This window comes from Phocoena sinus, chromosome 1, assembly GCF_008692025.1.
Source record: "Phocoena sinus isolate mPhoSin1 chromosome 1, mPhoSin1.pri, whole genome shotgun sequence".
Lineage (NCBI taxonomy): Eukaryota > Metazoa > Chordata > Mammalia > Artiodactyla > Phocoenidae > Phocoena > Phocoena sinus.
Window position 1 is genome coordinate 128,285,609 of NC_045763.1, and position 23,239 is coordinate 128,308,847.

The 23,239-nt window shown below is 36.8% G+C and overlaps 1 protein-coding gene across 19 annotated transcripts in view; it reads left to right on the top strand.

Moving 5' to 3' along the window:
* Positions 1-23,239, top strand: part of PRRC2C (proline rich coiled-coil 2C) — a 98,909-nt gene that overhangs the window by 21,048 nt on the left and 54,622 nt on the right. For 14 of the 19 annotated variants that reach the window (XM_032621767.1, XM_032621859.1, XM_032621788.1 and 11 more), the window contains exons 2-11: positions 7,155-7,320; positions 8,809-8,986; positions 10,373-10,482; positions 11,592-11,717; positions 13,673-13,893; positions 17,973-18,055; positions 18,648-18,781; positions 18,862-18,949; positions 19,978-20,122; positions 21,644-21,697. In XM_032621767.1, the coding sequence (XP_032477658.1) occupies positions 7,209-7,320; positions 8,809-8,986; positions 10,373-10,482; positions 11,592-11,717; positions 13,673-13,893; positions 17,973-18,055; positions 18,648-18,781; positions 18,862-18,949; positions 19,978-20,122; positions 21,644-21,697 (1,251 nt within the window). In that variant the 5' untranslated portion in view covers positions 7,155-7,208. The remainder of the gene's footprint in view (positions 1-7,154; positions 7,321-8,808; positions 8,987-10,372; positions 10,483-11,591; positions 11,718-13,672; positions 13,894-17,972; positions 18,056-18,647; positions 18,782-18,861; positions 18,950-19,977; positions 20,123-21,643; positions 21,698-23,239) is intronic. The other 5 variants (XM_032621778.1, XM_032621876.1, XM_032621808.1 and 2 more) reach the window with 3 other exon arrangements.

Below are 23,239 nucleotides of genomic sequence, written 5' to 3' on the forward strand. Positions count from 1 at the left end.
TGGGGGCACGGAATCTCATCCACTGGACCACCAGGGAAGTCCCAAGTTTTGTATATCTTTCTGTATTCTGTTCTGTTGATCTGTTTTACACTGTTATTACAGTGTCTTCATTGCTGCTTTATAAATCTTTATAAATCAGGTGACATTGGCCCTCCAACATTATTTTTCTTTTTAAAATTCTTGTGCTTATCGTAGAAAAATTCCCTCTGAGGTTTTGTTTGGGATTGCTTTGAATCTGCAGATAAACTTGGCAAGAATTGACATCTTATTATTGGGTCTTTTGACCCACAGATATGGCCTATCTCCATTTATCTAAGCCTTCTTTAGTGTTTTGTAGTTTTCAGTATACAAATATTGCACAATTTTTGTCAGATACATCCCTAAGTATTTCCTAGTTTTAATTGCTGTTATAAGTTGTACTTTAATTTCTGATTGTTCGTTGCTACTATGCAGTGATATAATTGATTTTTATATGTTGATCTTGTATACAACCTTGCTTAACTCTCTTCTTAGTTCTAGTAGCTTTTTTTAGACTTAGTCAGATTTTCTACGTATATGATCATGTCAGCAAACAGACAGTTTTATTTCATCCTTCCCCATCTGACTTCCTTCCCCCCCCCCCCCCGCCCCCCGCCCTTGTCTTACTGCACTGGCTTAGAAATTCTAGGACAGTGTTGAACAGAAGTGGTGAGAGTTGATAGCCTTTCTTTGTTCTTTAGAACATGGGTTAAGCATTCAGTCTTTTACCATTAAGTATGATGTTACTATAGGTTTTTGTTTTTTATTAGTAGACTATTTTTTTAAAATAGGTTGTAGTAGATGCCCTTTATCGGGCTGAGTCTTAATTTCCTGAGGAGATTTTATCAGGAATGGGTGTTGTGTTTTGTGAGATACTTTTTCTGCATATATTGAGATAATTGTGTGTTTGTTTTAGTTTACTATATGGTGAACTGTGGCCTCTCCTGCTGCGGAGCACAGGCTCCAGATGCGCAGGCTCAGCGGCCATGGCTCACGGGGCCCAGCCACTCCGTGGCATGTGGGATCTTCCCGGACCGGGGCACGAACCCGTGTCCCCTGCATCAGCAGGCGGACTCTCAACCACTGCGCCACCAGGGAGCCCTCTATTGAGTTTTGAAGGTTAAACCACCACTGCATTCCTGGGATAAAGATATTTAAATAATAAAAAAGTGTTTTTCACACATTTCTTACTTAGTTCCATTTCTGGTGCTGTTCATTCTTTTCTGTAGATCCAAGCCTTCTGTTTGGTAACTTTTTTTTTTCTTTCTCCTGTTTGAAGGACTTAACATTTCTTAGAGTGTAGATCTGCTAATGATGAATTATTTCATCTTTCTTAAGGCTGAGAAACTCTTGTTGGTCATTTTTGAAAGTATTTTTGCTGGATATGGAATTCTAGGTTATCAGTTTTTTCTTTCTAAGTATGTGGCTGCAACATTTTCTCACTTGCATGGTTTCCAACAAGGATTCTGCTCAAATTTTTTTTTTTTTTTTAAACCTCTTAGTTCCTCTTAGTTTAAACCAGGGATTGAACCCGCACCCTTGGCAGTGAAAATGCAGAGTCCTAACCACTGTTCACCAGGGAATTAATTCCCTCTGCTCTAACTCTTATGTTTGTTTCTCTTATTGCTTTTCAGATTTTCTCTTTATCATTAGTTTTGAACAATTTTATTATGATGTGCTTTGGTATGGTTTAGTTCATATTTCTTATGCTTGGACTTCGTTGAGTCTTTTGCGTCTGTATTTATAGTTTTCATCAGATTTTGTAAGATTCTGGCCATTATTTTTTCTTTCACCCCACCTCCTTGAGCTACTCCAGTTACACATAGATTAGGCTGTCTAACTCTGTCTCAGGGCTTATCTTTCATGTCTCTGTATTTAATCTTTTTACTTGTTGAACATATAGAATGCAGTTATATAAAATAACTTAACATTTTTGTCCACGAATTCTGATACCTGGGTCAGCTAGATTGGTTTCAGTTGATTGATTCGTCTCTTCAATAAGGTTCATATTTTCCTGCTTCTTTGCCTGCGTAGTTTTTAATTAAATTGTTCAGTGTGGATTTTGCCTTCTTGGATGCTGGATATTTTTCCATTTTTTAAAATAAACATTCTTTAGATTTGCTTGGGACTCAGTTACCAGAAACAGTGTGATTTAAAGTCTAGCATGTGAGAATTGGTGCTATTCCCAGTCCTTCCTGAACAACAGGCACTGTTCCCTCTGATTATTTCAGATGGTTCTTTCCTGGCTTTGGGTGGTTTCCTCACACACGTACATATTGATACTCTGCTGAATACACAAGGGGGAACAGATCCTCTGCAGATCTGTAGCATTTTCTCTTTGTATACCTCTCTTCTTTCCAGTATTATATCCTAGCTACCTTGGTCATCCTGAATGCCCAGCTTCATTTCTTCAATTTAGGGAGTCTCCCAGCCTCCACTTGGATTCTATTCTGAGTTCCCTTCTCAGTGCCATGACCTGGGAGCTCTCCAGGCAGTAAGCTCAGGAAACCATAGGGCTCACTTCATTTCTTTCCTGTTAGGGATCACATCAATTCAGTATCTTAAGTTCTTGTTTTATTTATATATAAGTAAAATTACACACACCTACCTGCACTGGACAGTATATATAAACACATTACATATGCATGTGTACGAAGTGATTCAGGTTATATATAAATTCTTTTTCCTACTCTTTTCCATTATGGTTTATTAGTTTCCTGTGCTATACAGTAGGACCTTGTTGTTTATCTATTTTATATATAGTAGTTTGTATCTGCTCATCCCAAACTCCTAGTCTATCCCTCTCCACCCCTCTTACCCCTTTCGTAAAACCACAAGTTTGTTCTCTATGTTTGAGTCTGTTTCTGTTTTGTAAATAAGTTCATTTGTATCATTTTAGATTCTACATATAAGTGATATCATATGGTATATGTCTTTCTCTTTCTGATTTCACTTAGTATGATAATCTCCAGGTCCATCCATGTAGCTGCAAATGGCATTATTTCATTCTTTTTTATGACTGAGTAGTATTCCATTGTGATACATACCACATCTTTATCCATTCATCTGTTGATGGACATTTAGGTTGCTTCCATGTCTTGGCTATTGTAAATAGTGCTGCTATGAACATAGGGGTGGGGTGCATGTATCTTTTCATATTAGAGATTTCTCTGCATATAGGCCCAGGGGTGGGATTGCTGAAAGTGCCCACATATAACTGGCAAACCGTTAGAGTGCAATTGGCTTTTCTGATTTATCCAGTCTTATTGTTTATGGCTGAAAATTCTTTGTCTTTAGAAATGCATGATCTTTTATAGAAATAGGTACATTGTGATAGTTTGTTCTTATCTTTGATTGAATTATCTTTTGAATGCATTTGTACTAGCTTCAATCATGTATTTATGATTTACTTTTGGAGGGGGGTATTAGGTACTATAAAGCCTTCTTGGGTTTTATACTGGAGAGGCTCATAGGATATGAAAGAATAAATTTATTCTCTATTCTAATGGCCTGAGAAGCTGACTCTCTGGCCATATTTCTTACCTCAGAATATACCCAGTATGTATTTTGTTTATCTGTTTGGTGAAAGAGCATGTACTGAAGGGCATACCATATAGGCAGTAGTTTATTAATAGGGGAAGGAGAAACTTTGTACAGAATTTTGAACCTTAAAAAGAACTACTCAAACTTGAATTTTATTATATATTTACAGGAATTTTCTTTTTTTTTTTGTATTTGGAAAATTCTTTTAAAGGAAATTTTTTAGTTTATTTAACTCTTAAGTAGGAAAATTAAGGTTCATTTTGTGATTATTTCCAGGCTCTAATGTTTTGTGATGGCTGAGTTGAATTAGATATTCAACTAATATCTTAGTTGAATTAGTTGAATTAGATATTTAACCCTATGGTTAAATTGTGTTATGTTAACTTTGTTTTCCTTGTGTAAGCCTATGGACAAGCTGAACTGCCCTATCTTGTTAATTTTGTTTACTTATAAAATTGAACATTTTAATACATTTGCTTAGTGGTATTTCTCTATAGTGAATTGTTTGTTCATATAGCATTAATGTTTGGATTTCTGCAAGTTTTTTTCTTCAATTTGTTGACTTCTTACATAACATTTGCATTTTGTCAAATGTTGAGATATTTTCCCTGTTGACTCTCAACTTAATATTTTTAACTACAGTTTTCCTCTCGTGATTTGTGAATATTCGGTAGGTTTGCTTCTGAAACGTTTAATGTGAAATACATGCCTGTGTTGTAGGTAAAGTTGAAACTTTATTCAAAACAAAGGAGAAATGTAAACAGGAAGTAGAATTATGTAGGAACACAGAGTTCTGGGCTGGAGATATAAATTTGGCATGATCGGTTGGTAGTTGAAGCCTTAGAATTGGATGAGATTTCCTACAGAGATGAATTTAGAAGGAGAAAGAAGGTGAGGACAGGATGGGTAGCACAGAAGGAAGGATTGGCCTTAGATGGAATGGGAGGAAAGATACACTTCCTTTATTGCAGTGGTTCTGAAGACTGCTTACATATTAGAATTGACTGAGGAGCATTTTCAAAATAAGGATTGATGATCAGATCCCACCTCACATGCCTAGAAACTTTTTTAAAATTTATTTATTTTTGGCTGCATTGGGTCTTCCTTGCTGCACGCAGACTTTCTCTAGTTGCAGTAAGCAGGGGCTACTCTTCGATGTGGTGCGCGGGCTTCTCATTGCAGTGGCTTCTCTTTGTTGCAGAGTATGGGCTCTAGGCGCACAGACTGCAGTAGTTGTGGCATGCAGGCTCAGTAGTTGTGGCTCACAGGCTCTAGAGTGCAGGTTCAGTAGTTGTGGCGCACAGGCCTAGTTGCTCCATGGCATGTGGGATCTTCCCAGACCAGGGCTCGAACCTGTGTCGCCTGCATTGGCAGGCAGATCCTTAACCACTGTGCCACCAGGGAAGTCGCAAACTGGTATGTTTTAAATCCCCAGGTGATTTTAATGTGTGGCAAGAGTTAAGGACCGACCACTGCTTAGCATATATCTGTTTGTAGTAAGTCAGTGAATCTTGAACTTTTGTGTTTTTCAGAATCACTGGGAGGGCTTTCTAAGGCACAGTGGTTGGCCCCATCCTCAGTTTGATTCAGTAGGTATGGGTTGGAACCTGAGAATTTGCATTTCTAACAAGTTTCTAGATGATGCTGAGAACCACTGTAACAGTAGGTGAAGGAAAGGAAACCCTTAGGAAAGATGGATGTAGATGCTGGTGGGCTTGTAGGTTTGCCCCTAGGAAGTTTAAGGAGTTTCTTTCTTAACGTTGCGTTGTTTATGATGTAGGCACGTTAGGGTCTCCGCTAAGAGTGCTGCATGAGTAGTTGTAGTGTTAAGAGGGGTTTGAGGATTCTTAGGTGTTAAAATTGCCATCAGATGAGGGTGAAAGAACAAGTTGACTTTTTATTATATGTCAGTTACTTTTTTTTCACCTGAAGAAAGATCTCCTTGAATCTTAGTTTTGTCGTCTAATGAATATGCACTGTCCTCTTTTGTCACTGGAGCTGAATATTCTTCCTGTATATCTTTGTCCATGTTATTGGTGAAAATATGTCAACAGGATAGATTCTCGGAGTATATAGATAGCTCTCTTCACACCGTCATCGTTAGCACCCTTGGGATAAAATTAGTTATACATTCTGCCACATATGATTGTAAACCATCTTATATTCATTAATGTAGTTCTTTTGGTTTCAGGTGAGTCGTTTTCACAATTTATTTCAAGGAAAGATGGTCTATCGTAAATGTATACTTGGAGAAGCTAAGTGATTACAGTTACATGGGGAGGAGGCGGCATGGTGTAAATGGACTGACACAGAAGCCTTGATTTCAAATCCAATCTTGTTTACCTATGAACATCAGTTTCCTTATCTGTAAAATCAGAATACTAACTGTATCATAAAGTTACTAGACTGAAATGAGATAATAGATGTGAAAATTATTGATAAATTTTATGGAACTCCATAAATATTGTGGCAGGTGATATGAATATAAAATCACGTCTCTGCAGGTGATGCTTATTCTGCAATTGACAAATGTAAAACCAGTACATAAAAAGATTTTTATGATGGTAGGGTCTACACAGGCATTCCTTGACTTTGAATGCTTTTTGCATTATATACTACTCTGTGTTATCTTTAGCTCCCATGCTTTTAGCTGTTGATGGTTTATTGGTAGAATTCACCGCCTCCTGTCCTACGTCCACCCTGAAAACAAAATAAACAAAACAAACAGAAAAAATCCAACTCCTAAGGTTGATAATGTACACCTCATTAAATTGAAGGGAAATAGTATGAGAGCTAATTTGTGTCTTTTGCCCTGTTTATTAATAAACTAGTTTTTAATTGGGTACATGAGTTCCAAAGATTAACATTCTCTTTGTATATGAATGTTCATTAAAATACTATGTACTTCTAATAACTTCTTATATACACAGAGATTTGTTTTGACAAGTGTATACCATTTCTTGAACACTTACTCCATAGCCATGAAATAGAATATTGTTTTTATGTACTTTGGGTTTATAAAGAAGTATTCTACCCTTTGCAGAACATCGAGAAAATAGAATGTTCTTTCTATTCTAAACTGTTAAACTAATAGATCTTTGTTAGACACATACTGCCTGAAAACACAGGCATGCAGTTTATAGGGAAATGATGTTATCCTTCTGTCATGTTTGGATTCCATATGTGTAAGCTGATCATGCCAGTCATCTCAACCCTATTAAGTTGAATGATACTTGTTTATTAAATAGAAAGACATTATCCATAGATTCACTGTATTTGAACTGTTCATCTCAGTATGGATTGAAACCCTTATTCTCTATAGTGTAGTTAAATGGTTACAAATCATAAACAGTATACTCACCAAGCACATGGAAGTTTATTTTGATTAATTTTCTCACATTTTGGTTGTTGGAATTTTACAGTATTAAACAGGCTCTTGAAATTATTGTTGATGTGAGTTATTGAAGATTGACTTAATTTCTCATGTTTTTATTTTTCAGAATTTCTGTGAACATTTGAATTTACTAACAGCATTTAGTAAACGAATTCTAAAGTTTTCCTCCTTGTTTTTCTTTCTTATGTGCATCTTAAAGACTGGTTTTAAGGGGTGTGGCAGGACGTTCTGGACTCGATGAGTTTCCACTGAAATGTCGGAGAAGTCAGGCCAGAACACAAAAGCAAAGGATGGGAAAAAGTATGCGACACTCAGTTTATTTAATACTTACAAGGGTAAATCATTAGAAACTCAGAAAACCACAGGTGAGTAAAATCAAGTGGCATTTATATTTTTTATAGTTTTCATGGTTTTGTTTTATTACTATAAATGACACACTAGAGCTATTGCTATTAGGATCTAGGGCAAACATATGTTAATGCAGCCCTGTTTACATTGGGCTTTTTATATACGTACACATCTTTGAAGGGATATGAATTTTTTTAAGTTGAAAATTTATAAATGTTATAAAATATGTTTTTTTTCCCTGTTTGTTGTCATCAGAAAATAAATAAAACTATGTGGTTCCAAAAGGGAGACTTGGTCAATGAGATTAATAGGCATAAATATTAGTGGATTTATTCTACCACTTTTAGTTATGGAGTAGAGAGTCCTGTGGTTCTTAGTTTTGTTTTGTTTTTTAATACCTTGAACCCAGTGTTTACAGTGAAGAGTGAAAATTGGACCATGTACACATGATAGCTGTATGGTGCATTAACAGTGTTCATTATGTACATAAAGGTAGCATATTTCTTTTCTAAAATTTATTCAAGTATAGTTGATTTACAGTAGTGTTAATTTCTGCGGTACAGAAAAGTGATTCCGTTATACATATACATACAATCTTTTCATATTATTTTCCATTATGGTTTATCACAGGATATTGAATACAGTAGGACCTTGTTGTTTATCCATTCTGTATTTAATAGTTTGCATCTGCTAACCCCAAACTCCCAGTTCAACCCCCCCCCACTCCCCTCCCCCTTGGCAACCATGAGTCTGTCCTCTATGTCTGTGAGTCTGTTTCATATCATGTTTATTTAACGTACGAAGTTTCGAGGTTAAAATCGATTCCCTGGAAAAATTAAAAAACAGCATGGTCAGTGTTTTCTTTTTTGTAGTTTATAGGGTTCAGTTGTTAGAATTTTCTTTTTTTAATGTATGTTCTATTTTATTTATTTTCTGTATACTCTATTTATTTATTTATTTTTGGCTGCCTTGGGTCTTTGTTGCTGCGTGCGGGCTTTCTCTAGTTGTGGCGAGCGGGGGCTACTCTTCATTGTGGTTCCCAGGCTTCTCATTGCGGTGGCTTCTCTTGTTGCAGAGCATGGGCTCTAGGTACGCGGGCTTCAGTAGTTGTGGTGCATGGGCTCAGTAGTTGTAGCTCATGGGCTTAGTTGCTCCGCGGCATGTGGGATCTTCCTGGACCAGGGCTTGAACCCGTGTCCCGTGCATCGGCAGGTGGATTCTTAACCACTGCGCCACCAGGGAAGCCCAGAAGCGTGGAGTCTTAACCACCGGACTGCCAGGGAAGTCCCAGTTATTAGAATTTTTAAAGCATCTGTTCAGTGGCTTGATAGTTAATTTTAGTATAATTTCTACATTGGGTTATGTTGCAGGTGTGTGGCTTAGTTTTAATTTTTTCATTTTAAAATAGAAAATAATAATTCAAGATCCCGTTAATTCCTATTGTCTTTTTATTTTGTTTTAAGAATAAAATAGTTACTAAGAAAGTTGATGTTACTGATCTTTAGTTGCAGCTCGACATGGATTGCAGAGTCTTGGAAAAGTTGGTATTTCACGGCGTATGCCTCCACCTGCTAACCTCCCAAGTCTCAAAGCGGAAAACAAAGGCAATGATCCTAATGTGAACATTGTACCTAAAGATGGCACAGGATGGGCATCAAAACAAGAGCAACACGAAGAAGAAAAGTGAGTCAGAGTCTGTTAAAGAATGAAATCATTCCCCTTTCTTTGTGGGAACTTATGTTTGAGTTCGTTACGTGCTAGGTGTTGTGCTATGCCCTTTTTTATATAGTCAACTTTTGTGTTTTATAGTCAGCTTTTGTGTAATTTTTCCTATGTGTGGGTTTAGTGGCAGTATTTTTATGTGTCAGGGTAGAACAGTTGACAGAATTGCTAATCACAGTTTTCCTTGTATCATACACTGTCGGGCTCCCTCCTATCCCATCCTCACCAAATCAGGCATTCTCTTTCTAAAATGATTTAAGAGTTGATTCGGTTAACTACTTTTCATGAAGCTAAGAGTTTCTGTCTGCCTGATTCATTGAAGCTATACCTGATGCACATCATAGGTGCTCAGGTAATATTATTTGAATGAATAAAGAATTCACAAGAAAGCTGGCGTGGAATTAGTAATATCCCGCTTAATCATCATTCATTCAATAAATACTTAGCATTCTGTGTCATGGATTATTCAGGGCTCTTGGTTTATTAAATGACCAATCTAAGTAGTGGTAGTTTTTAAAAATAAGACAAGAACATGAGTACTTAATGCTTTTTGCCTATATTTGTTACTAAATTTCTATATTCTGGTTTGGGGAGCTTTATAGAATAAATACAACTGCTTGGGTAAAGCTTACTAAAGACTTATTGTTCTCTACTTCTTAGTTGTTATAGAATTATTTTATAGTAGCAAGTCAGTTTTAGGTCTAAGTATACCAGAAATATATTGCATTTCTTAAGCCTGTTAACTGCCTTTTTCATTTTTAAGCTTTAACTCATTACAAGAATTGAATAAAACTGTAGACCCCTTTAAAACACCTTTTACTCGTGGGGATGCATCAGGCAGGTTGCTGTTACCTCTTTTGATTAACAGTAACATGTACAGTGGTGAAACTGTTGACTGCCAAATGGAGAGCTTGCTTGGCCTTAGCCCCTGGTTAATCCCACCAATCCAGACTGTATGTATGACTATAATGTTATTCCTAATTATAAATGTTCACTTCTTCAAAACAAATTTTTGGTAGCTATGTTCAATAATGAATGCTTCTTTTTTATCTTTCTTTCTTTCTCTTCTTTCCTTCCTTCCTTCTTCCCCTGTTCCCCTCCTCCCTCCCTCCCTTCCTCCCCTTTTCTTTCCAAAGTTAAAAACAAAGCTGTTATCTCATTGGTTTATTCATGGGTAGAAATGAAAGGGGACAAAATTTAAAGGAATGTTGCAGAGGGAAAACATGGTGGCGTGCATCTGAGTAAATATGTAGCCAAAATAATTTGTATACAAATTTAGCTTAAATGCAATATTTATTTTATTTAAACATATAATATCTGAAATAATGGATTCATATTTTTTTTAAGAGCACCAGAAGTTCCACCAGCACAACCAAAACCTGGGGTTGCAGCTCCCCCAGAAGTAGCACCTGCTCCCAAATCATGGGCCAGTAACAAGCAAGGTGGGCAAGGAGATGGTAAGTGGACGTTAGCTGGGGAAACTGGTTAGGCTTGATAGTTACTGAACAGCCATGCAGGAGATAAGGGGCGAATTATGGTGTTTTGGCAGGGGTAGAGAACACTGTCAAAAGATATTATCAGGCCCTGAAAAAAAGGGTCTTGTAAAAATTCTCTTGGGCTACTTAAGTTTCAGTGTTAAGAGCCATGTATGAGCCAATAATAGGGATTAAAGAAGGAGTCTTTAAGGTACCTTGTGCCCCACATTACTCTGTCTTTACCCTACATGACCAGAAAAAATCTTGTGCCTTCAGCTCTGAGACATAAAAGTACCCAGACGTTATGTTGATTGCTAGAAACCATATTATTTTCCATCTGTGCCCCTAAACCTCTTCTGTTTCAAATATGCTGTTCACGATTTCCGTGGTAGAGAAGACCTAGAGAGTAGCCATAAAGCACAGTAGCTGTAATACTTCCCTCCCTACTAGAAATGATTGGAATCCCCAACAAAACTTAATTTTCCCACTTGCAAAACATATCTATAAAACATTGTATGGAAAAACCCATCTGGGCCCTCAAGCTAATAAAATCAGCTCTTTTAAATTTATGGAAGTATAAAAATAAATAGGCGGGCAGGTAGGTAGATAGGTGAATGAGTGAATAGTGAGGTGCAATCAGTATCTCCGCAATAAATTAAAATGAAGCATTTTAGTCTCACCATGATACTTGTAGTGTTGATTCATAAATTCTATTTTAGCAATATTATTTGAACTGATTCTTAGAGTTATTTATTAGTAAAGGAATTTTACTTATGTTGAAAATGAAAGGAGTCATAATAAAAGAGAAACAGAAGTGAAATTCTCCTTACTTTCCTCATTATCTTTAATGAGTCCACTGGAACAATGTCTGGCAGATTCCTTTCTTAGATTTTTATTTCCTCATGGCTGTTCATTAACTTTCCAAGGGATTCTAATTCTAGATAAATTTTAAAGTTTTATGGATACAAACAGTCATCATTGAAATGTGGAATAAATTATCAAAAAAAGACAGAGAGCTTTATCCTGGGAGGGTTTTTGAATTATCTTCAGTATAAAAGTTACATGTAATGTTTTTTTTAAAATATCCATAGGAATCCAGGTGAATAGTCATTTTCAGCAAGAATTTCCCAGCCTGCAGGCAGCTGGGGATCAAGAAAAAAAAGAAAAAGAATCAGTCGATGACAGCTATGGACCTGGACCCAGTTTACGCCCACCAAGTAAGAATACTTTCTGTTTAATAAAAATACAGAATGAGATTATATTTGTGTTTTATCTTGTGATATAACCTCCTGTCTGCTATTGTTGTATGTATGATGACTCACCTAGTTTGAAAAGGCAGATAGTAACTGTAGTTGCTTGCCACTCAAGTATGGTTTTTACATGAACAGCATCAGTTTAACTTGAGAACTTGTTGGAAGTATATGTCTTGGGCCTCACACCCAACCTACTAAATCAAAAGTCAGCATTTTAACAAGATGCCTAGGTGACTTGTTTGCACATGAATATTTGGTCATTTTTACAATAGTAAAATTTTTTAGCACACATCCCCAATATGCAAATATTTGTTTATAATTTATATCCATTCGTTTGCTTTCTGTTAATATTCTGAAATCAAACCAAGGAACCAGTCAATTTGGATAGTAAGAGATACTCGTATTATGTACATTATAAAGCAGAAACTAAAAATAGAAATATAAAATCTTTGAGAGATTTTAAAACATCTTATTAATTATATTGGATTCATAGTGTTGTCACCAAATATCTCAAAGAACCCTGTACCATGTACAGGGAAGTTCCTATTTACAGTAATGATTACAAATCCATGTTTTTGATAACCTAATACATTTCCTATCTCTTTGGCTCATTTCTTGCCAGGTCTGGGTAAATCACCTTTTTTAATTTTTATTTTTAATTACTGTAATGCCGTTGATGAGTTTGCATTAGGAATAGATGTGTCAGCTCCACTGTTCTCTTGTTTAGTTTCTTTTCACCAGTTACCTGTTGCTGTGTAACAAATTTGGCAGCTTAAAAAGACAAACTGAACTGGGCTTACCATTTCACACAGTATCTGAGGGTCAGGAATCTGGGAGCCACTTAGCTGGGGGTACTAGCTCAGGTTTTGTTGGTTCTCTGCCAACAGAATTGCAGTGAAACTGTCATCTGATGCTGACTTGACTAGGGCTGCCGTTTTAAGCTCTCTTATGGTGGCTCATTTGTATGTGGGCGGCTCACAATGGATTTCCTCAGAAAAAATAAGGAGGGACAGACAGACATCTCTCACCCGAGATGGAACCCCTAGGCTTTCATAGCCTGTTCTTAGAGAAGACAGCCAACACTCCTGCCTTATTCTACAGGTTACACAGACCAATCCTGGTACACTGCTGAGAGGGGACTACACAGGGTGTGAATAGCAGGAGGTAGAGACCATTCGAACCAAACAAGGTTTCCTTGTAAAACCATTTATCTCTTTTATTTGGTTAAGTGTAGTTGAATTAGGTAATGCAGTCACTAAATCTGCTCACTTGGGCACATGTAACTAGCAATAGTAGACTGAAAACGAATGAGAGCATGCATCACTGTCAATCCTTCTGGGTTATGGAACTCCCTCTGCCCTTCTTCAGGACACCTCAGGTATAACAGTGATTTTAATCTCTGTATCAAAAATTGGTGAAGCTTAATAGGGAAGTTCTAATATTTTCTTCCCTGACCCCAGTATTTGCTTTTGGTGGTACCCTCTGAGGCAGGGGTCCCCAACCCTTGGGCTGCAGACCAGTACCAGTCCACAGCCTGTTAGGAACCAGGCCACACAGCAGGAGGTGAGCGGCTGGCGAGTGAGGAAGCTTCATCTGGCGCTCCCCATCACTCGCATTACCACCTGAACCATTACCCCCCTCCCCACGTTCGTGGAAAAATTGTCTTCCATGAAACCGGTCCCTGGTGGCAAAAAGGTTGGGGACCGCTGCTCTGAGGTACATCCTCTCTGCTTTGGAAGCCACTGCTCTTGACTACCTAAACACCTTCAAAGTCTAAATTTCTAGTTCAGCCTAGATTAGACTTTCACTATTCCTTCACTATGCTTACTTGCTTAACTTCTCTTGAAATGTGCCTAGTTTGGTTTCACTCTGTTCCATTTTCAGATTTTTTTCTTATTTTTTCTCTCTCTTCATACCAGATGTTGCTTGTTGGAGAGATGGTGGTAAATCTGCTAGTTCGCCTTTAACACCTGACCAAGATGAAAAGTCTGGCCAGGATGAAAGCACAGCTGGAACATCAGAGCAAAATGATATCCTCAAAGTGGTGGAAAAGAGGATAGCTTGTGGTCCTCCACAGGCTAAACTGAATGGACAACAGCCTGCCCTTGCTTCCCAATACAGAGCTATGATGCCTTCTTATGTGAGTATTGTTGAATCAGCAAGTGGTTAAATAAGAGGTTTTTGATCTGGATTCCAAGGAAAGAATTGGAATGGGAAAAAGTTGAAGTCTTTATTTTCATTAACATCTAACTAAAAATTTAAATTTTCTTTGATTATGAATTTAGGAATCAAATCACAGAAAGTATCAGCAGTACCCATGTTTTATCCTTAGGGATCATAGGTATTTTCATGTCACATTACATTGTTTTTAGGTATTGCAAATATTGTTTATACTCAGCATTCCTTCAAAATAGTTATTAGTGTTATTTAATGAAGCACATACATTACTGTATCACAAATTTGTTTTTTAAATATTGTGGTAACAGAATTTTAGTATAATTGTTTCCTTAGTAATACTATGTTTTTAATTATACATTTAAAAACATTTCTGTGAGAAGAGGTCCGTAAGATTTATCAGACTGCCAGAGGGGTTGTTCATGGCACAAGAAAAGGTTAATACCTGCTTTAGTTCTAAAGTTTTTATTAGTATACCTTGAATTTTTTTAAAAAACTTTTTATAATGGAATATTTTTAACATTCAAAAATAGAAATGATAAAAAAAAGCGTGAGCTTTCTTCAATGGTTATCGATTTGTGGTCCATCTTTTTTACCTGTTTCTCACCACCTGGGATTACTAAAATCCTAGATATATCATCTCATCCATATATATTTTAGGTTATATTTTAAAAGATAAAGACTAGGGGAACATCCACAGTGCCGTTACCACACTGAAAAAGAAATTCTTGTTTATTTATTTATTTATTTATTTTTTGGCTGCGTGGGGTCTTCGTTGCTGCGTGCGGGCTTTCTCTAGTTGTGGTGAGCGGGAGCTACTCTTTGTTGAGGTGCATGGGCTTCTCATTGCAGTGGCTTCTCTTATTGTGGAACACAGGCTCTAGGCTTGTGGGCTTCAGTAGTTGCGGCATGTGAGCTCAGTAGTTGTGGCATGTGAACTCAGTAGTTGTGGCTTGCAGGCTCTAGAGCGCAGGCTCAGTAATTGTGGCACACAGGCTTAATTGCTCCGCAGCATGTGGGATCTTCTTGGACCAGGGATCGAACCCATGTCCCCTGCATTGGCAGGTGGATTCTTAACCACTGTGCCACCAGGGAAGTCCCTGAAAATTCTTTTTAAAATACCAAGTCAATATTCTAGTTTCCCTGATTATCTCATAATTAGGATCCAGGTAACATCTATTCTTGAGATGGTGTATATTTTTCTTAGTAATCTTCTTACCTATGGGTACCTCTTTTCCTTTATCGCTTGTTTTCTTTGGAGCATACCTATTACAATTTATTTGTTTTCCTGTACAGTTTCTCATAGTCTGGATTTTGCTGATTCCATCTTTGTAATTTCATTTAATATATACTTCTGAGGGGAATTCCCAGGCGGTCCAGTGGTTAAGACTCCATATTCACAGTACAGGCACGAGTTCGATCCCTGGTCAGGGAACTAAGATCCTGCATGCCACACGGTGCAGCCAAAAAGAAAAAAGAAACAAAACTTAATAGTGGTTGCTTCTTGGGCAGGGGAAATTTAAAAAATAAACAAATATATTTATATACACTCACACACACATATATATACTTTTGACCCCCATATTTCCTATAAATCAGTAGTTAGATTTGGTGCCCTCATTCGTTCGTTTGCTCCCAGTCTACTGTGAAATTATATGGCAAGTTACATGTGCTCAAGTAAATAACTTTACATTTTTTGAGAAAACCATTAATCTCAAAGGAAAGAACAATCTAGTTCATACATTTATTTTTCTTATGACTTAACTCCTAAGTAGTCAAGGTCTAACCATATTTTCTATTTTTTCTTTGTGTCATTATTACTTAACCATTCTAAGGTAGAGGGAAATAAATTATTAAATACAATTACTTGTTAAATATTTTCTTAAAAATTTGGGGTGTATGATAAAACAGTCTTATGTGCTAACCTGACCTTGAATAATGATTTGCATCCAAATACTTGTCTCCTAAGATTTTTCAAATTGTGCTTCCAAGGACCCCTGCCTGAATTTCCGGGCGTAGGGGTGGAATGGGATAAGGGGGAAGGTAAGAGGGGAGACCAAGTGAGCTTTGTTCCCAATTTCATCAATGAGTTTATTCAAATAAAATGTTTCACTAAACAAAAACATTTAAAACACCATTATTATGTGTTGAGAACTTATAGTTGTTTCTGCATTTTTTTTTTTTTTTTCTGGCTGTGTTGGGTCTTCGTTGCTGCGCGCAGGCTTTCTCTAGTTGCGCGAGCATGGGCTACTCTGTTGCAGTGTGTGGGCTTCTAATTGCGGTGGCTTCTCGTTGCGGAGCACAGGCTCTAGGCGTGTGGGCTTCAGTAGTTGTGGCATGCGTGTCCTAGAGCACATGGGCTTCAGTAGTTGCGGTGTGCAGGCTCAGTAGTTGCAGTGTACGGGCTCTAGGGCACGCAGGCTTCAGTAGTTGTGGCTCTCAGGCTCTAAAAAGTTGGGGTGTATGCAACTCTAGTGCAGGCTCAGTAGTTGTGGTGCACGGCTTAGTTGCTCTGTGGCATGTGGGATCTTCCAAGACTAGGAATCAAACCCATGTGCCCTGCATTGGCAGGCGGATTCTTAACCACTGCTTCTTGTTGCGGAGCACAGGCTCTAGGCACAGGCTTCAGTAGTTGCGGTACGTGGGCCCTAGAGTGCATGGATTTCAGTAGTTGCGGCGTGCGGGCTCTAGGGCACGCAGGCTTCAGTAGTTGTGGCTCACACGCTCTAAAAAGTTGGGGTGTATGCAACTCTAGTGCAGGCTCAGTAGTTGTGGCAGATGGGCTTAGTTGCTCTGTGACATGTGGGATCTTCCAGGACTAGGAATCAAACCCGTGTCCCTTGCATTGGCAGGCGGATTCTTAACCACTGCACCACCGGGGAGTCCCCTGTTTATGCAGTTTTTGTGGCAAATACCTAAATTTCAAACATTTATTAATACCGCGTGAAATTAATATCTATGCCTAAATAATCAGAAAGATCTAATGCAACTTATCCTATGAACATTTGCCTCCAATATTGTATTTGCTAATTTCAGTGTAAAGTGTGATGCAACCGAAAATTCTCCAGTGTTCCCCAAACAAAAAGCGTCTCCTGTTGTGTTTCAGCTGTTGCTTATCTTAATTAACTTTTGCTCCAACCCTGCTTAGAAATTTCTTATTTACACAGCACAATCATATAAACATAGCCTTTCTTCTAGTATAAAGTAATTCCCTCATCAGTTTTTTTTAAGAAAAACTATTTCAGGATATAAATTATGTATTTAAGATAATACAATTTCATTTTTTTAAACATAATTTAACCTGGATATCGGCAAATAGTAAATAATCAAGCACTCCTTGACACTTCTTCCCTTCCAAATCATAGGATGAATCCTTTGGTGTTATTATTTGTCTTCATAATCTTAGAATTCTCCTAAAGTCAGATTCTCAAAGCCAAGTTCCCGTGGAGAGCATCATCTTTGGGCCTCTGTATATAATTACTATCTGTGTAATGACTCAGAATCCACCTATGCCCCACCCATAGAAAATCTCTCTGTTAGCTCCCTACCCACTTCCTCCTTCAACTCTGTTGGGTTATGTACTATCCTTTTATCTGAACTGAGTTCCTCTTTATCAGCAAATCTGCAAATCTACTCTTGCATTAGGATGAGGTCTCACATTATATCATTTCAAGTATTGATATTTGAACTTGGTTAAGAAACTGAAGTTTTCTGGGGTGCATGCATGTCGTCGTTTTTACTTTTTCATTTCAGTACACAGTCATTTTTATGTAACTTAATTAATGGGATAACAGAAGTTCTTAATAAGATGTGTCCTAGTTATTACCTGTATTTGTAATGACTTGGTGGAGGCAGTAGATATTTAAATGGCTTGTTATTGAGGGTGAATGATCATCTATACCAGTAGATAAAATTAGTTATTGACAGTACTGTTTATTTTAATCATTTCTATAAATTATAATTTCAGGCTTAGTCAGGGTGATCTTTTTTTTAAAAAAATAACTGGGTAGCTAGATTTTATCAATTTTTGTTTCTTTTATACAGATGTTTCAGCAGTATCCAAGGATGGCCTATCCTCCTTTACATGGTCCCATGAGGTTTCCACCTTCTTTAACTGAAACAAACAAGTAAGACTATTAAATGATTAAAGTTTGCAGGGTATATGTATACTTGTGAAGATTTTCTGGAGGTTGAGTGGATTATGGGGATTTATTATTCTGTCCTCAAGGTGCATTTGCCATTAACAAGTAATTGGCTAACTTTTGTAAGACAGAACAAAAATACTTTATTCTTCTAAAACTTTAAATCAGCTGACATAAAATTCTAAAAACTGAAAATTGTGGCCCCAAAAATGGATGTTACTTGTTTACTCCTCCTTCCTTCCATGATGTTGATAACCCCCATTCTCTTTTTTTTTGCTTAGTGTATTTTGAGATTAGTCTTAGCCATATCATCCTTTAACATATATTTGTTTTATTTTAGATGTTTGAAAACTTTGCTATTAAATATCTGCGTAAGAAATATAATTATGTATGTCTTAAATTTCTTTGTTAATTTTATAATCTCTTCATACATGTCAGGTGCAAAATATTTTGTATATCACAGTATAGAAAACTAATGCTGAATTGAAATGAACTAAATTCCAATCTTTTAATATTTTCCTAATTTAGTGTCATTAAAACTTAGTATCCTTTTCTCTCATAACCTGTCACTGGTTAGAGGCCTTCGAGGAAGAGGCCCACCTCCTTCATGGGCCTCTGAGCCTGAACGCCCCTCCATCCTTAGTGCATCAGAACTGAAGGAGCTTGATAAATTTGATAACCTAGATGCTGAAGCTGATGAAGGTTGGGCAGGTAAGAGGCAAGATTAATTAAGCACTTTTAGTTTTTAGATGCTTTGAAACAGTCAATCTGAGTTCTCCTTAATTTAATAGGTGCTCAGATGGAAGTAGATTATACAGAACAGCTGAATTTCAGTGATGATGATGAGCAGGGAAGTAGTAGTCCTAAAGAAAACAACAGGTAAGTTGTGATATCTCTTACTAATAATAGTATGAATTTGTTGATGTGACATGAGCCATTTACGCAGAGAGGTTTCATTAACAGGTATTTGTTCCCCGCTTATAGAATTTCTACATTCTACTCCAAGGAGTTTTACTGAGTGGGAAGGCGATTAATGAGCCAAATTTTAAAAGTACAGATAATCAAGGAATTAAGAGTTTGATGTTTCTAAAGAAAATACATATTTTTAAAAAGAAGCTATTTAGATGCTTGCCATCTAATTGGAAATATTTTGAGAAACCGTATTTGGGACCATTTAAAACTTTTTACTTACTTGACCTGATCCATATTTATAAAATTGGAGAAAAATTACTTGGGTTACAACAGCTGCTTCAAGTCTTTGATTTTTTAAACTTAGCAAGGAGCAATAAGGTCTTTGAAAATAGGAGCTTTTTCTCTTTTTTTCTGGAATATAGGGGCATCAGAGTCAGGAATATATGGGTTATGTAACATAAAAATTGGGCTCTTAAGATAAACAGGAGTTTGCATGCACATATTGGTATAATTTTTCAGCCATAGTGTTATAATACACTGCTGTTTCGTGATCAGTTGTGAGATGCCTACTAAAATACTGTAGTTTGATTTCTCTTTTCCATTAAATCAGAACAAATTAGAATACATTAATTAATTAATTATCTGGAATATTAGTTGTGTTCAGATGAGAGTTTTGGGTGGGGGTAATAGAAAATGATGGAATCATATTGTGTGTCAAGTGTGAGTGTCCGTATTTGATAAGTACTATATCGCATCTTGTATCTTGTGGTGATAATCTGGCCAAGCCCAGGCCCCATCACATTATAGATATATAGCATATATTTCTTGAATGAATAAATTAGCACTGCTAGGTTACAACACCATCTCATTCCTTGATACATTTTCCCCCTGAAATTGTATGGAAATAATGTCTTTTTTACATTGAGAAAATGCATTTACTTATGGTACATTCTGTTCACTCTATTTTTTATTTCACCTGGATTTTGATTCTTCAGTGAGGATCAAGGTTCAAAAGCCTCTGTAAACACTGAAAACCGAAAAGAAGCAGATGAAGTTTTCAACACTAAGTCATCTTCTCAGATACCTGCCCATCCATCAGTAGTAAAAGGTCCCTATGGGAAAGGACCTCCACTTAATCAGGTTTGTTGGACTCATGGAGATTCTTGTCACTGCAGACAAGTGACAAGGATGAATTAATCATAATCATAGAGCTAGTTGGAAAAAGATCTAGGAAATGGGAACTATATATTTTTTCTTAAATAGCTCTAGACCTAAACCATGATTTTATTGCATACCAACAGGAATTATCAATGCAGTAGCTAAAATTATCAAGTAGAAACTAAAGTTTCACTCTTCCTTCTTAGAGCAGCTTGGGCATGTCAGAGTGGAGGGATAAATTGTTTTTCCAAACTAACATAACTGAAGTGCTTTATAGTTTACTGAATGCTTTGTAAATCCTAGTTAGTATTCATGTGTGAAATTGTATGTTATCTGAGTAGGGAAATCACACTAGGGAGTAGAGAAATCTATGTAGTCTGAGCCATTTTGAAGAATGTTGTTAAAAAGGGGGAAGTATGTGGGCAACAGATACACTTGATCCTACCTCAAAGATGTAGCAAGAACTGCACTGCAAAGTGAGAATTTAACAGGGCTATCTTACAGAGAGCCTACTTAAGTAATTCATAGTATACTCAGCATGTATTTGTTGAATTCATACCAAACAGATGGAGGAATCGGTGCCTTCAGGGAGGTAAAAGTAAGTAGCTAACAGTGCCGTGATAGGGTGCACATGGTTCTTAGAAAATTCTATGTAAAACATTTCGCAAAAGACTTGATACTTGAAGCAGGAATTAGCCAGTAAACAGAGGGAAGAGGGTGATTCCAAGCAGTGGGAACATGTTCAGGGTAGAGAAGTATAGTAAAGCATGGCCTAATCAAGAAGTCCCCAACAGTTTGACATGGGAGAGGAGTAAGAGAGCTATGTAAGAACTAGTAGTTGTTAAGTCTTGTATGCTATACAAGAGGTTTGAATTTTATTCTTAAGGCATTGGTTAGCCATTGGAAAATAAATTTGTGAATTCTGGAAAAGAAGGATTTTTAAAGTAATTTTTAAATAAAATCTGTCTTTTGTGTGACTTTTAACTTACTGGCATAATGGGGAATGATAAAAGGATAGAAAAATATAGACCATATCTTGATGTTTTGATTTGCATGCGTGTGACACTGATATGTGTAATAACAAGTGAATAGTCTATATATATCTGTTTCCAATGTTTTAGATGTTTCTTTTCCTTATATAAATTTGAAAGGTTTAGTTTGCCATTAGAAAAAATATTGGGTTTATGTAAATAAAAATTTGAAATTAGAGGCATACTTCTTCACAGCCAGATTACCTGGGCTAAAATTCTAGAATTTGTACACTAAGATTCTACTCTTAACAAAGTTAATTTGAGATTGTAACCTTAATTAAAGTGGCTGAGTGATTGTATAGAACATAAAGTTATTTTGTAGAGACTGATGTACTTTTATTTAAAAAGAGAAAAGGATAAAGATGTTTTACTTTTTGCAGTCTTTTGGTCTCACTGGAAAACATTGCAGTCAGAAATATTTCAAGTAGATATTTTTTATCTTACTTTGTAAAAATCCTTTTCTTTATAATAGGAACGTGGACCATCTTCACACTTGCCACCACCTCCAAAGTTGCTTGCACAGCAGGTAAATTTTAACTAAATGCTTGTTAATGGTCTGTGTGTATTATTCGCCCTATTTGTTTTAATGGAAACGTCCTCTGTTTCTTATTTATAATTTTTATGAAACAGTTGTTGACTTTACCTTGTAGCTCCTGCACGTCTTCCTCTTTAGCCTGTCCCTCTTCCTTCTCAGCTGATAAGCATATTCCTAATTTTTCTAAGAAAATAAGAAGCAGCTCTTCTTCCCATTTGAGTACCCTTCCTGGTCTGACTTCTTTCCTGTTGCCCTTGCTCCTGAGGATGACCCTTCTACTTGTTCTCTGGATCCCATCTTCTGTCAGTTACCAGTAATATTCTCTCTCATCTTTAAAAAAAAGTTTTAAACACCAACCCTTCTTTAACTCCCACTACACTCCATTTCCCCAGTTTCCTACCTGTATCTCTGTTCCCCTTCATGGCAAAATTGTTTTAGTGAGCTGTTTACACTTACTGGCTTCACTTTGTCTCTCATTAACCCTCTCAAGTTATGCTTTCATCTCCCCACTATACCTTTGAAACGGTTAGTATCAAGGTTAGTAATGACTGTTGCATCTTGCCAAATACAGTTCTCTTGTATTCATTTACTTAATCTCAGCAGCAGTTGACATAGTTAATCTTTTCATCCCTCCATCCTTCTTAAAACTTTTTGAAAACTTGCTTTTAAGACATCATACTGTTTTGTTCTCTTTTTAAAATTTATATTCCTTTTGGACCTCCTATACTTAAACCTTTGGGTGTCAGAGGGCTCAGGGCTGTGTTCTCATTTCCTTTTCTAACTATATTCTTTCCCTGGGGGATCATCTGATGGCACTCAGTAAGTATCTTGAGCCCTTAAAGCTCTATCCTGACTTCGAAAGTTATGTATTCAACAATTGGCTCAGCATTTCCACTTGGATCTCTGGTAGGTATCTGACAGTTAATAGTCCAAACCATAACAACCCCCACCCACACTTAGGCAGTTCGGCTACTGTCTTCCCTATCTTAGATAACGACATTGCTGAGGTTAAAACATGGAAGTCACTCTTAAATCTTTCTTCTTTTTTACCTTACATCCAACCTAATCTATCAGCAAATTGTCACCTCTACCTTTAGAATATATTCCTATACTGAGTACTTGCTGCCACCAGATATATTTCATTTGGACTTAACAGGTCATCTTGTTTTCCTGTCTTGCTGCTTTCTCACCCACTACGTTCACCCCGAATTCTCCTATAGCAGATACAACTTTAAATATGTATATATTTATATGTCTTATATTACATGTATATGTTTTACATATACACACATACACACACACACATACATACATACACTAGGTCAGTTATTCCTTGCTCAGGTTCTTTTCATGGTCTTTAAAGTTTCTGTCTCCTTTTCTGATTTCATCTACTTTTCTCCCTCTCTGTTCTTACCACACAGGCTTTATTGCTCTTGTTTTAATTTTACCCTCAAGACATTTTATTTGCTGTTGCCTCTAAGCAGAAGACTCTTTCCGAGGTTCTTGCTGTGATCGAGTTCTTTGCTCAGGTGT